At 55.6% G+C, this 11,978-nt stretch overlaps 1 protein-coding gene across 1 annotated transcript in view; it reads right to left on the reverse strand.

The window, feature by feature from the left end:
• LOC114040908 (zinc finger protein 569-like) overlaps window positions 1–11,978 on the reverse strand; it is a 33,192-nt gene that overhangs the window by 8,445 nt on the left and 12,769 nt on the right. Inside the window, exons 2-3 of the mRNA XM_027859132.1 lie at window positions 3,732–3,927; window positions 3,035–3,133 (exon numbers count right to left, since the gene is read on the reverse strand). Coding sequence (XP_027714933.1) covers window positions 3,035–3,133; window positions 3,732–3,906 — 274 coding nt within the window. The 5' untranslated portion in view covers window positions 3,907–3,927. The remainder of the gene's footprint in view (window positions 1–3,034; window positions 3,134–3,731; window positions 3,928–11,978) is intronic.

Consider the following 11,978-nt stretch of genomic DNA (forward strand, 5'->3'; position numbering starts at 1 on the left):
AAGCTTTCTCCAAGATTCTCTTTTCTCATCTGATGCGTGAAAGACTTACGTTTTGTTGGTTTTTCTGCCTGCTGAAGGATGAAATTACCCCTAAGATGAGCCAAGAAGGTATTTACTGATGGGAGAGGCAGTTTGTCATGTGACTAGAGTTGACCATGGAGTAAATAGGTCCTGGTTTCAAGGCCTATTCCTGAAACATGCTGACCATGTGATTCTGAGCAAGGAACATGGGCTGAGTGTGCTCAGATGACTCTCTAACACTCTAAGTTGAAGATCTGTATTGGCCACGGAGTTTTACAGCTGGGGGCTCCCTATGCTGATGAAATCACAGGTCTGGACCCCCCTCCAAAAAGTAATCCTTATACTGTTTACCTGATAGGTTGGTGGTGAGGACAGTGTTTTGTAAATGTGAACAACTAAAATGGGGATAATAATAACAATAACTAGCATCTATAGAGTGCTTTACAGAAATATTATCTCATTAGAACTTCAAAACAACCCTGGGAGGTAGATGCTATAATTACTCCCACTTTGATGATGAGGAAACTGAGGTTGGCAGAGGTTGTTAAATGAATTGCCTAGGGTCACACAACTAGCTGAGTGTCTGAGGTCACATATGACTTCTGGGCTCCAGGTCTAGAGTTCTATCCACTGTGTCACCCAGCTATCCAACAATAGCGTTGATCTCACGAGGATCAAAGGAGATTGAACACTTATAGCATTTTACAACCCTTAAAGTACTATGGAGATGTTCACCATCACCATGACTATTGATAGTGGACTATTCCACTATCCACTATCATCGTCATTACCACCACCATCATCATCATCATCAACACTACCCACCATCATCATTACAACCATCATCACCACCATTCTCATCATCAGCACCATCACCATTATCGTCACCACCACCACCACCAATCACCCCATCACCACCATCACCACTATAACAGCATCATCACCATCATCTTCATCACCACCATCACCATTATCATCACCACCACCATCGCCATCACTACAACCATCACCATCATCTTCATCACCACCACCATCACCATCATCTTCATCAGCACCACCATCACCATCATCTTTTGGATCAAATACGAGCTCCTTCATTCTGGGCTCCCATATCCCCTGCCAGCCTTATCATTCCCTTCTACACACACTCACCCCAGCTTTCTGCTTCTCATGAGAAATACACCATTGCCTCTACTTCTACACCCTGATGTGGGCAGCCCTCCTTCCTGGAGGACATTCCCCCTTCACCTCAGCCCCACAGAACTTTTAAGCAAAGGAAGCCTCTCTCAATCCCTTCCCCGGCTATCAATCAACCAGCCCACAAGTAGGTGTCAGACCAAGCTAAATCAGAAAGCCATGGGCAAAAGGGCCCTGACCCAGGTCTGGAAGGGTGGTGCTCCTGGCCTGAACCTGAATTAGATCTGTATCCCGGGAGGGCATCAGAGCTTGAGACAATTCGGATGGGATCATCAGGACAGGGTCTTTAATAAAATGCAATCCAAACATCCAAGATCGTGGTGAGGTTTAAATGGAAAAACAAAGTGGGGGAAAAGCAGTGGGAGGGAGTGGGCTGGTCCACATATCACCCTGAACCCGTGCGGGGTGACCACACAGACATATCCACTGCCCCCATTTGCTAAGCATTTCCCAGCCATGTTCTTGACAACCCTGCAGCTACTGCAGGGCTTATCATCCTCATTTGGAAAGTGACTTGTCCCCAGCTACCTGACACCCTCCCCGAACAACTGAACCAAAGAAACACACGAGACAGCTAACCAGATGCATACCTAATTACCAGGAAAGGACTCATCTCGGGACACAGCCTGGCCCTGGGACCACCTAGGGAAAAAACTCCCTCTACCCAAACAGGCCAGCACTGAGAGGTCAAGGGCCTTGCCTAACACCATGGTGTCAGAGGCAGAACTAGGAGCCAAGGCTGGCTCCCTATCTCCCACACCCAGCAAAGGCCTCAGGGCCTCCTGTGCTCCCAGGCCTTCTAAGTTCTGACAGGTCTCCCACAGCCTGTCCTGGCCAAAGAGAGCCTCACTGCCCAATCCCAAATCTTCAGAGACGGGGTGCCTGCCCCATGGGGATGCAAGGCTGGGCTCTCAATGGTGTGCCTGTACTTCTTTGGTGCCCCCACCCAGCCCTCGAGAAGCAACAGGGGCCTGGGGTAAACCAAGGGTACCAGGCCTGGGGGGCAGCGTCTGGAAGGCCCATGCTGACCCCCAGGACCCCTCTTCCCTAGCCTCCAGCTCTGTCCCGTCAGGATCAGTTACAGGCAGGTCAACGGTGAAGGCCTACTGCTTCGAGCGTCTCCAGCTGTCTGACTCTCCTTCCAAAGTGCCCAAGGGGCTATAATGTCCCTGATGACAACCAGGACCACCCAGCTCTGCCAGGAAAGGGCAGCAGCACGGAGAGAGGAGCAGCTCGGATGCCGGTGGGCTTGGGTTCTAATCCCACCTTAGGCACCCTGTCAGACCCGGTGTCCTCCAAGACTCCTTTCCACCCTAGACTGACTACTCTTTCGAGGATACAAAACGGAAAACATCCCATACCACTGAACTGACGGTGATGGAGCCTACGCTGATGGGGCTCACTCGCGCTCCACCCAAGTCCTCACCTATAACCAGCCACTGACAGAGGCACCGGCTGTGGCCCTGATTCAGAGAATGTCTGGAGGGCAGCTTGGAGTCAGTGCACTGGAAGGGACCCTCCCCCATAAAGAGCTTTCTGCTTCTACATCGCCCAGCCTGGTGAGGGGGGACAGCACTCGGTCACTCACCGCACATTCGGGCAACACGTCTGATGCCAGAATGCAGGTCGGGCAGCCTTCCAAGCCTCCGAGTGAGGAAAAACTCGGGGGGACAGTCGTGGAACCCCACTCAAGCGGCCCTAGGGCCGAGCACATGGGACTCAACCACAACGGCGGAAGCCTTTCTGAGAAAAGGGAGGGAGCTCGGGGTTGCAAGGACGCCCTCAGGCCCGTGCCCACCTGAGGCCTTGCACTCACCTGGGCAAATGCTTGTGGAGAACTCTGGCTGCTCCGGAAACAAAGGTACTTCCCCTCTCTCCAGCTGGGAGATGACCTCAGGTTTGGCCACGGGAAGTCCTGATGGGGACAGAAAGGAGAGGATTCACCACTGGGCCCCGAAGGCAACGATCCCATCTGGTGGACAGTGTGTGCTGGAAGCCTTGCAATCACCCAGGCAGAGGACATCAACTGAGTCAAACACCTGCACTGGACCAATTGGAAAACGGAGGCGGGAGGGCTCTGGTAAGGATCTGCCGGGTGTCAGAGGCGGCACTCTGGGAAAGCATGGGGGACAGGAAGCCATCCTGGACCTGCCGAGGTCACTGGCCTCTTGCTGCTGCTTGGAGGAGGCTACCTCCAGAGGCCTGCGTCCCCAGGGGTAGGAGGAGGGGGTGCTACTCATTTGCGCCACTCCCTGCCCACAGGGTACCCCTTGGGACCAGTCCAGTGACATGCTGGGTCTGGACCCTGGGCCCTGCAGCTGAAGCTTCTTCCAGGCGGCATCTGCCTCAGGAAGAGCGGAGTGCCTCTGAGCTTGGCCCAGTGTTTGGTGTATAGTAAACACTTAACAAATATCTTTTCCTTCACTCCTCTGCTGCAAAGACTGACCCAGAGAAGGAACTCGAACCCGAGCAAAGGTGTCCCCCCCCGGGAGCCCGGGCACAGCCGTCCTTACCCAGGAACACAAAGTGCTCATAGTTCTCCAGCATCACATCCCTATAGAGGTTCCTCTGGGGAGGGTCCAGCTGTGCCCACTCCTCCTGGGTGAAGTCCACGGCCACATCCTTGAACGTCACCGATTCCTGAAAGGCGGCCACGCTTGGACTGCGGAGCAGCCACGGACTGTTCATCCCAGGGACCACCGGGGACACCTGGAGGCAAAAAAGGCACAGGGGTCATTCCCAGCCGAGGAGGACGCTCTCCCTGCACACGGGAGGCTCAAGGTGGCTGGTGGCGCAGCAGCAGAGCACTAAGCCTGGGGTCAGGAAGGCCCGTGTTCAAACCGAGCCTCGGACACTTAGCAGCTTCGCAGCCCTTCACTTCTGCCTGACTCAGTTTCCTCATGAAATGGGGGTCATGATGGCATCTCCCTCCCTCTCCTGTAAGGATCGAAGGAAATGTCTGTGACGCACTTTACAAACCACAAAGCTTGAAGTAAGTATGTGTTGGGTCACTCAGTCGATTAGCACTGATGAAGCATCTACTATGCGCCAGGCACCGTGGTGGGGTGGCCGAGTGGCAGGGATGCTGAAAGAGGCAAAGGACGATCTCTGCCCACAAGGAGCTTACAATCTAATGGGGGAGACAACATGCAAACACATCTATACGAAGCAAGCTCCATACAGGATCAGAGGGAAGGCTTCCTGGAGGAGGTGGGACCAGAGTCAGAACGTAAAGGAAGCTGGGGACAGCGTTCCAAGCCGGTGGGACAGCCAGAGTTGAGTGGGAGATAGGATCCCAGAGATAGGAGCCACTGCTGTTTACAGAACGGGGCTGTGCCAAACGCCCCGGCCTGGGGGATCCAACCAGACCAGCAGAGGGCCGGCCGCAGGGGGCGACCCTGGCCTCGCAGGTCAGGAGGAGGCCCGGCTGGACCACGCTTCCTTGTGCACATGTGAGGAAATCCAGGCACCCCAGGGGAAGGCGAGTCACGGGAGCCGGGGCGGGGGAGGGCCGTGGATGCCCCACACATCTGCTGGAGGGCTCTCTGCCCAAACCGCAGCTGCCGGGGAGGACGGCTTCATCTTCAAAGGGCAGAGGAGCCAAGGAGGAGAGAACTCTGTTCTCTTTGGGATTCTCCCCAATGGGGGGAGGGAAGGTGAACCTAAGAGGGCCCCGGGGTGGGGAAGGGACCCTCCCTTAGCGAGCCTGTGCTACAGAGGCAGAGGCCACGCGGGCAGTCTGACACACGTGTGATGTACAAAAACGCCAGGATGGACACGCTGATGACGAGTGCTGCTGTGTCCAGGGACGAGGGATGCCTGCCCTAGAGAGGGGCCTGCGTCAGCTCGGGGCTGTCCTGGACTGCCCCTCTTGGGTTCTGTAATTTATTTGTTTGTTTTTTCAGGAAAAACCGTATTTTATTATGAATACCTCCGGCCCTGCCAAGTCCACGATTGTATCAGTAATTACTGGTCCAGATCCACTCTCTACTACATGAAATCATCATGGAAGTGGTTTGCACATGTTAACAGGAGTATCAGATTGTGTGACTTAAGTCCAACCTTCTCTTTATGGGTCGGGACATCCCGTGAGCCAAAGTCAGACACGCAGTAAGTGAAGAGCCAGGATCTGAACTCAGGGGCCCTGACTGTCAATCCTGCCCCATTTGCTCCTACTCCCTTCAAGGCCAGGCCCAGGAGCCCTGGGAAGGGCAGTCCTGGTCTGGCCTAGCCTTCGTGGCCACCATCTGGGAAAGGGGGCCAGCCACCCTCAGGGAGAGACAGAAAGCAGTGTATAGCAGGCAAATCAAACCATCACCGCATCTCCTCACGAAGACAGCTCCGGACCCCAGACCCAAGAGCTGTGGGAGGAGCAATTCCTGGGGTGCAGCCCCTACGGAGGTGACACCAGACAACAGCCCCCGGAGGAGGCACAGCCACAGTCCCCTCCTGGGGACCCAGAAAGGAAAGTTCTTGGTACCCACGTCCTGGGCCCTGGCAGGTGGCTCAACATCAGAGACTGGTGTGGTCTGATCAGTGGCACGACCATGAAAGAAGAGGCCTGACCACTGGCTCTGCTGCTGCCCCCCAAGGACCACAGGCAGGACCTTCCCATCAGACTTGCAGCTCAGCCCTTTTCTGGGTCTTGTCTCTCCCACTAGAAGGGGAGTCCCTGCAGAGCAGGGACCGCCCCTGGCACTTAGCTCAAGGCTTGGCACACAGTAAGCATTTAATAAATGCTTTACTCTTTCATCCACTTGGCCAGTCAAAAAGCATTTAAGTGCCTACTATGTGCCAGGCACTGTGCTACACAAAGAAGGGCCAGAGACAGTCCCTGCCTTCAGGGAGCTCCCAGTCTAATGGGGAGACGAAGCAAACCACTCTGTACAAACAAGTTACAAATGGTGCACAGATGGGAGGTAATGGACAGAAGGAAGGGTCTGGCATTAATGATGAGAGAGAAAGGCTTCCTGTGCACAGTGGAGTTTTAGCCAAGCCTTGAAGGGCGCCTGGAGGCAGGAAGGTGGAGGAAGAGCATTCCAGGAGGCCTGGGGTAAGGTCAGAAACTGGTCAGAGCTGAGCGATGGAGGCCGCTGCTTCTAGACCAGAGTACATGAAGGTGGGAATAATGTGTCAGATGGCGAGCATTTTCTCTTTGACTCAGAAGCAGGAAAGGAGGCCCTGGAGCCTACTGAATAGGGGAATGACACGGTCAGACTCGCACTTCTGACAGATGAGCAGACAGACAGGAACGGGGACAGACTTGCGGCCGGGACGCCCAGCAACAGGCTCCTGTAGCAGTCTGGGCCCACCCTACAGACGTCACAAAGGCGTCAGACCATCAGCAGGCCTCGGCACCAGTGTGGATCTGGGCGCAAGGGATGGCGAGGAGCCCAGGAGCACTCTTGGGTGCAGGGTGGGTGACCGGGAAGGCAGGAGGCAGGGCGGGCTCCAGTTCACACACGCTGAGCACTTAGGGAGTGCTCACTAATGGGCACTTCTGCCTCACCCTGCGATGACACCGATCCTCTCTGAAAGCCAAGGCTGTGAAGCTCTGTACAACTGCTCTCTCATTTGAGGGAAGGGCTGTTACGACACCTGTTTTATAGATAAGGAAAGTGAGGCAAACAGAAGTTAAGTGACTGGCCCAGGGTCACACACAGAGTGTATCTAAAGCTGGATTTGAACGCAGATCTTCCTGACCCCAGGCCCAGGGCTACCCTCTGGTTCAAGATATCCAGTAGGAATTTGGAGATGCAAGCCTGAAGTCAGATTCGTATCAGGGCTAGAGAAATCAATATGACAATCCACAGTAGAGACAGGAATCTATGGGAGCTGATGAGATCCCCACGCGGTAGAGTCTGGAAGAAGAGAAGAGTGGATCAGCCAGGAATTGGCGGATGTGGGCTTGGGGAGCTGAAGATGAGGGGGCGGTGCTGCCCTAGGGACAAGCGTGAGGCCGAACGTGGGACATCTGGTAGGTAGCCATCTGCCCCGTTTGCCTGGGCTAGCCTCATGTGTCCACAAGGTACCTTGGATCCTGCCTGGAGGAGACCACACACCTCATCTAAGCAGCCAACCGGGAGCAGGGGACCGGGAATGAGGAAGACGAAGGCCTGACCTGGGGAGCTGATGGCATGAGCAGATGGGAAGAGATGCTGAAGAAACAGAAATGCCAAGGCTCGACCGGTGGGGTGATTAAGGAGTTGAGAAGGATGTGGAGGTGGAGGCCTGGCTGATGGGGGACACATGGAAGTTTGGGCCAGAGGTGGGGGAGGCGAAGGAGGAGCTCTGTTGTCTCTTGGTGTGACACAGCGGTCAGGAGGAAGGACGATGCCAGGGGACAAACATGAAGGACGGGACAGACAGAAGTAAATCGTGGAGCTGCCCCAGGCAGAGCGAGCCCGGGCTGGTGGGAAGGCCAAGGACAAGAGAAGAGCAGGCAGGCTCCCACGGTAGGGACAGAAGGATGCGACCCGACCTGCCAAAAGGCTGAAAGAAGCAGGCAGGGCAGCTCACGAATCCTTTGTCCCCATTTCCTCTGCCTCGAAAGGCCAGAGCCACAGTTCTGGACAGGGAACTGAGCTCTGGGAGGGTCAGCCGTCCGTCACCAAGGGGACACATCAGAAGGTGCCACACGGATGCCTGACTGGCAAGGGCCAAAGGCCCCACAGATCAAGGAGAAAGGAAGAGGCCAGTAACCTTGACTCTGAACCCCCAGCTGCTGGTCTGGCAAGAAGCATTTAGTGAGCGCCTGGCACGTGCCCCACATCCACAGGAAGCTCAACGCCTTAGGAGAGCCCTTCCTCGAATCATTCCCTTTGTTTCTGGACTTCTCATCCCCACAGAACAGAAGCTTTGGGGAGGGACTGGTTCCTCCCTCCCACACACTTAAAAAAACAAACTGCATCCCCAGCACTTCACAGCGCACCTGGCACACAGGCCTGTTAACAGATTCCTTACAGAGCTTTGGAAGGGGTTATTGGGACATGACTGTTGTGGATGTAGAAAAAATGTCATCTTGTCCTGGGGTCCAAAAATGAACTTCACCAGCACGTCAGGGGGGAGGCACGGTGGCCACTGACCTGAAGAGCTGAGGGTGGGGAGATGTTGTGTGGTGGCCACAGAGAACAGCGTCTGGCGTTGCTGGAGGGGGCGTGGCCCCACTGCCCAGAGAAAGGCCTGCAACTGAATGGAGTTCTCCAGCTCTTCATTCTTGGTCTTTTGTGGGGCATCCGACTGTCAGGGACCCCGCTGGGGTGAGGGGAGGGGAGGTCAGTGGAAGGAGCTAGAGAAGAGAAGAGCTGGGAGCCACCAGAGCCTTCTCGGTGTCCTAGGGGTTGCCCCGGGTGGGGGGCAGAAAGAAGCTAGAGCAAGCTTTCAGGCTGAAGTCAGGAAGAAGGACCCCGCCCCTCCCCGACGCCGGGAGCGACCTGCCCACTCCTGACAGGGAGGGGACAGACTCAGAGGCAGGCAGAGCCGCACTTCCTGTTACAAGGGTTGTGCTTGGTTTAGTTTTTCAGTTAGGGGAAGGAGGGGGTGGGAGAAAAGTGCTGGACGTGAGTCAGGAAGACCCGAGCTCGAATCTAGCCTCGTGGCAAGTCATTTCACCTCCATCTGCCTTAGGTTCCTCATCTGTGGAATGGGGACGACTAATCTCCCCCATGGCCCAGGGTGTTGTAAAGTGCTTACCCCAGCACCTGGCTCTCTACAGGCCATCCGAATGTTAGCTACCATTATCACCGTTTTTGCTGTTCAGCCGTCTTCAGTCACGTCCAACTCTACGTGACTCTGTTTGGGGTTTTCTTGGCAAAGATACTGCAATGGTTTGCTATTTCCTTCTCCAGCTCTTTTTACAGACGAGGAAACTGAGGCAAACAGGGTTAAGTGATGTGCCCAGGGTCACACAGCCAGTGAGTGTTTGAGGCCAGATTTGAAGTCATGAAGATGAGTTTTCCTCATACCTGGCACTCTACCCACTGCACCATCTAGCTGCCTGTTACTGCTGCTAAAAGTTTGTTAATTTAAAAAAAAATTTAAGTAAAAAAATAGATCTGTGGGGATAGGGGCAGGGAGGAATCCCCCTGGAGTCCATCAGTGCTACTGCTAAGCCTCGCTGCGCTGACCTGGCATGCAGCGGCTGCCTTCTGGACAGGCAGAGGAGACTTGGCCGGCCTCTTCCGGACGCAACTCCTGCCTGAGGTCCTTTCCAGCTCTGAGGCCTGCTTGGGCTGTGAGGAGCTTGAGAGGGGATGGCCAGCCAGCGGCTGGTGACATGGGAGCAGATGGCATCACCAAGGGAGAGGGGACACAGAAGGAGAGATGAGGCCCAGGGCCGAGTGAAAGGAACTGCTGAAGGGTCTGGGAGGACAGGCCCGGGGAGGAAGTGCAAGTGAGGAAGAGAGGGAGGAGATGGTCCTCAGGTAGGCTCTCGGAACGGCCTTGGAAGAAGGGCCCCTTCTGAGCTGGGAGGGGAGACCAGCATGTGCCTTGTGGGTAGCGTGGAGGGCCCGGCCGAGATAAGAGGAGGCTGGCAACCTAACGGAGCTGAGGAAGGGGAGTGAAGCCCGCCACGTACCAGGGGGCGCTGGGAGCTCACTCCTCACCCCATTGTGTCCAAGAAGCCCCGAGCCTCACAAGGCCTCCCTCTGGTTCATGCCTTGGCCTCTCACCTGGACAACTTGTAGAGCTTTCTGACTGGCCTCTGCTCCACAGCCCATCCTCCACATGGCCTCCAAAAGAGCCAGGCCACCCCCTACTTAATAAATTGAATGAATGAGAAGGCATTTATTAAGTGCTTACTGTGTGCCAAGCCCTGGGCTAAGCGCCAGGGACAGTCTCTGCTCTGCAGGGGCTCCCCTTCTAGTGGGGGAGACTGCACCCAGGGAAGGGCTGAGCTGCAAGTCCGATGGGAAGGTCCCACCCGTGGTCCTTGGGGGCAGCAGCAAAGCCAGTGGGCAGGCCTCTTCTTTCATGCTCGTGCCACTGATCAGACTGCACTGGTCTCTGATGTTGAACCACCTGCCAGGGCCCAGGACGTGGGTCCCAAGAACTCTCCTTTCTGGGTCCTCAGGCTGTGGGGGCCGGGCTGGAAGCCTGGCTCTTCCCCAGACTCCTGGGCTGTCTCCATCAGGGTCTGAGGGGAGATGGGGGCCAGGGTGGTGGTGGGGACTGACTTGCCTGGCACTTGCTGCCCTCCAGCTGCCCTGCCCAGGGGTGCAGGGGGTGCCTGGGAGATCCTTCTCGGGAGCATGGTTGTGGGAGCCAGGCTGGAAGATGCCTGGGGCTGTGGGGGACACTGCCCCTCCCAGGGCTGTTGGATGGCGTGCTCACTGAAGTTGCTTCCTATTACCTCCTCTGGTGGGACATTCAGGGTCCTTCTCTTTCTAGCTGTGTGACACTCCCATGAACCCTTCTGATTGTTCTCACTTGTCACCCTCCATCTCTGCCCCCTGCCCTCCCCACCTGGGCCTCAAGAGACATCCTCGTTTCCCCTTACAAGACTGCTTCAGGCTGCCTACTGCAGGAGGCCTCCTCTAGCCTTAGAGCCCTCTGGCTTCCTGGGTACCCCATAAACTACTGCCATATGTTTTGTCCACACCTGGAGATGCAAATATTGCCACCCCAACAGGAAAGCCTATGTGGCTTTTGTCTCTCAACTCCCAGCACTAGCAGGGTGCCCAGCTGACCATCATCACTAGGCCTTCCTCCACCCTTCCTAAACCCACGCTCTGTCCTCACTGTGCCCTCCAACACCTCCATTCCAGAATGTCCCCGGCCTCTACCCCACTCTGGCTTTACTCACCTCTCTTCTCAACCGTGACCTCATAATAAACCAGGTTAACTCTATAATCAGTCAATCTGCAAAAACTTAATAGAGGCCTACTATGTGCCAGGCACTAGGGATAAGAATGCAAACTATACAGTCCCAACCCTCAGGGAGCTTATATTCTAATGGGGAAAGATGAGCCCTCAGAAAGAGAAGGTGGAATGGGGGAGGGAAGATGGAAGAGGGGGGAAGGTGCCCAGGAGTGGCCAAGGCTGCTAAAGAGGTGGAGAAGCCCAGAGAGTGAGGTGGGGGTAAAGGGCACGTGGCCTGAGCCCCTCTGAAAGGGTGATCCAAGCTAAAGCCTCACGCCTCCTGAGAGCTGAGGCCCATCCAGGGGAGGAAAACTGCTGCTGAGAAGCCCAGACAGTGAGGGAAAATGAGACATACGAGCTATAGAGAGAGTACACAGGGGAAGGTATTACACCTGAGGGGATGGGAAAAGCCTCTGGCAGAAGAGGGAATCTTGAGCTGAGTCTTGCAGGAAGCCAGGGAAGCTGAGGGGCAGAGGTAAGAAGGGAGAGCCTTCCAGGCATGGGGGGCAAAGGCCCAGAGAAAGGAGATGGCATGCTATATTTGGGGACTGCAAGTAGGCAGTATTGCCTCCCTGTCACTGTAGAGGGCACCCCTTTCCTCCCAGGCCCTCAGCTCCCAACCTAGGAGTCATCCCGGGCTCCTAACTCTCTCACCCTCCAGATCCAAGATGGTGCTGAGGCCTGTCCATTTCACCTCTGCAGCACCTCCGGTCCAGTCCATTTCACCTCTGCGAGATCCCTGGTCCATTTTACCTCTGCAGCACCTCCGGTCCAGTCCATTTCACCTCTGTGAGATCCCTGGTCCATTTCACCTCTGCAGCACCTCCGGTCCAGTCCATTTCACCTCTGCCGAGATCCCTGGTCCATTTCACCTCTGTGAGATCCCTGGTCCATTTCAC

Source organism: Vombatus ursinus, unplaced genomic scaffold (genome assembly GCF_900497805.2).
Source record: "Vombatus ursinus unplaced genomic scaffold, bare-nosed wombat genome assembly UNPS02014159.1, whole genome shotgun sequence".
Taxonomy (NCBI): domain Eukaryota; kingdom Metazoa; phylum Chordata; class Mammalia; order Diprotodontia; family Vombatidae; genus Vombatus; species Vombatus ursinus.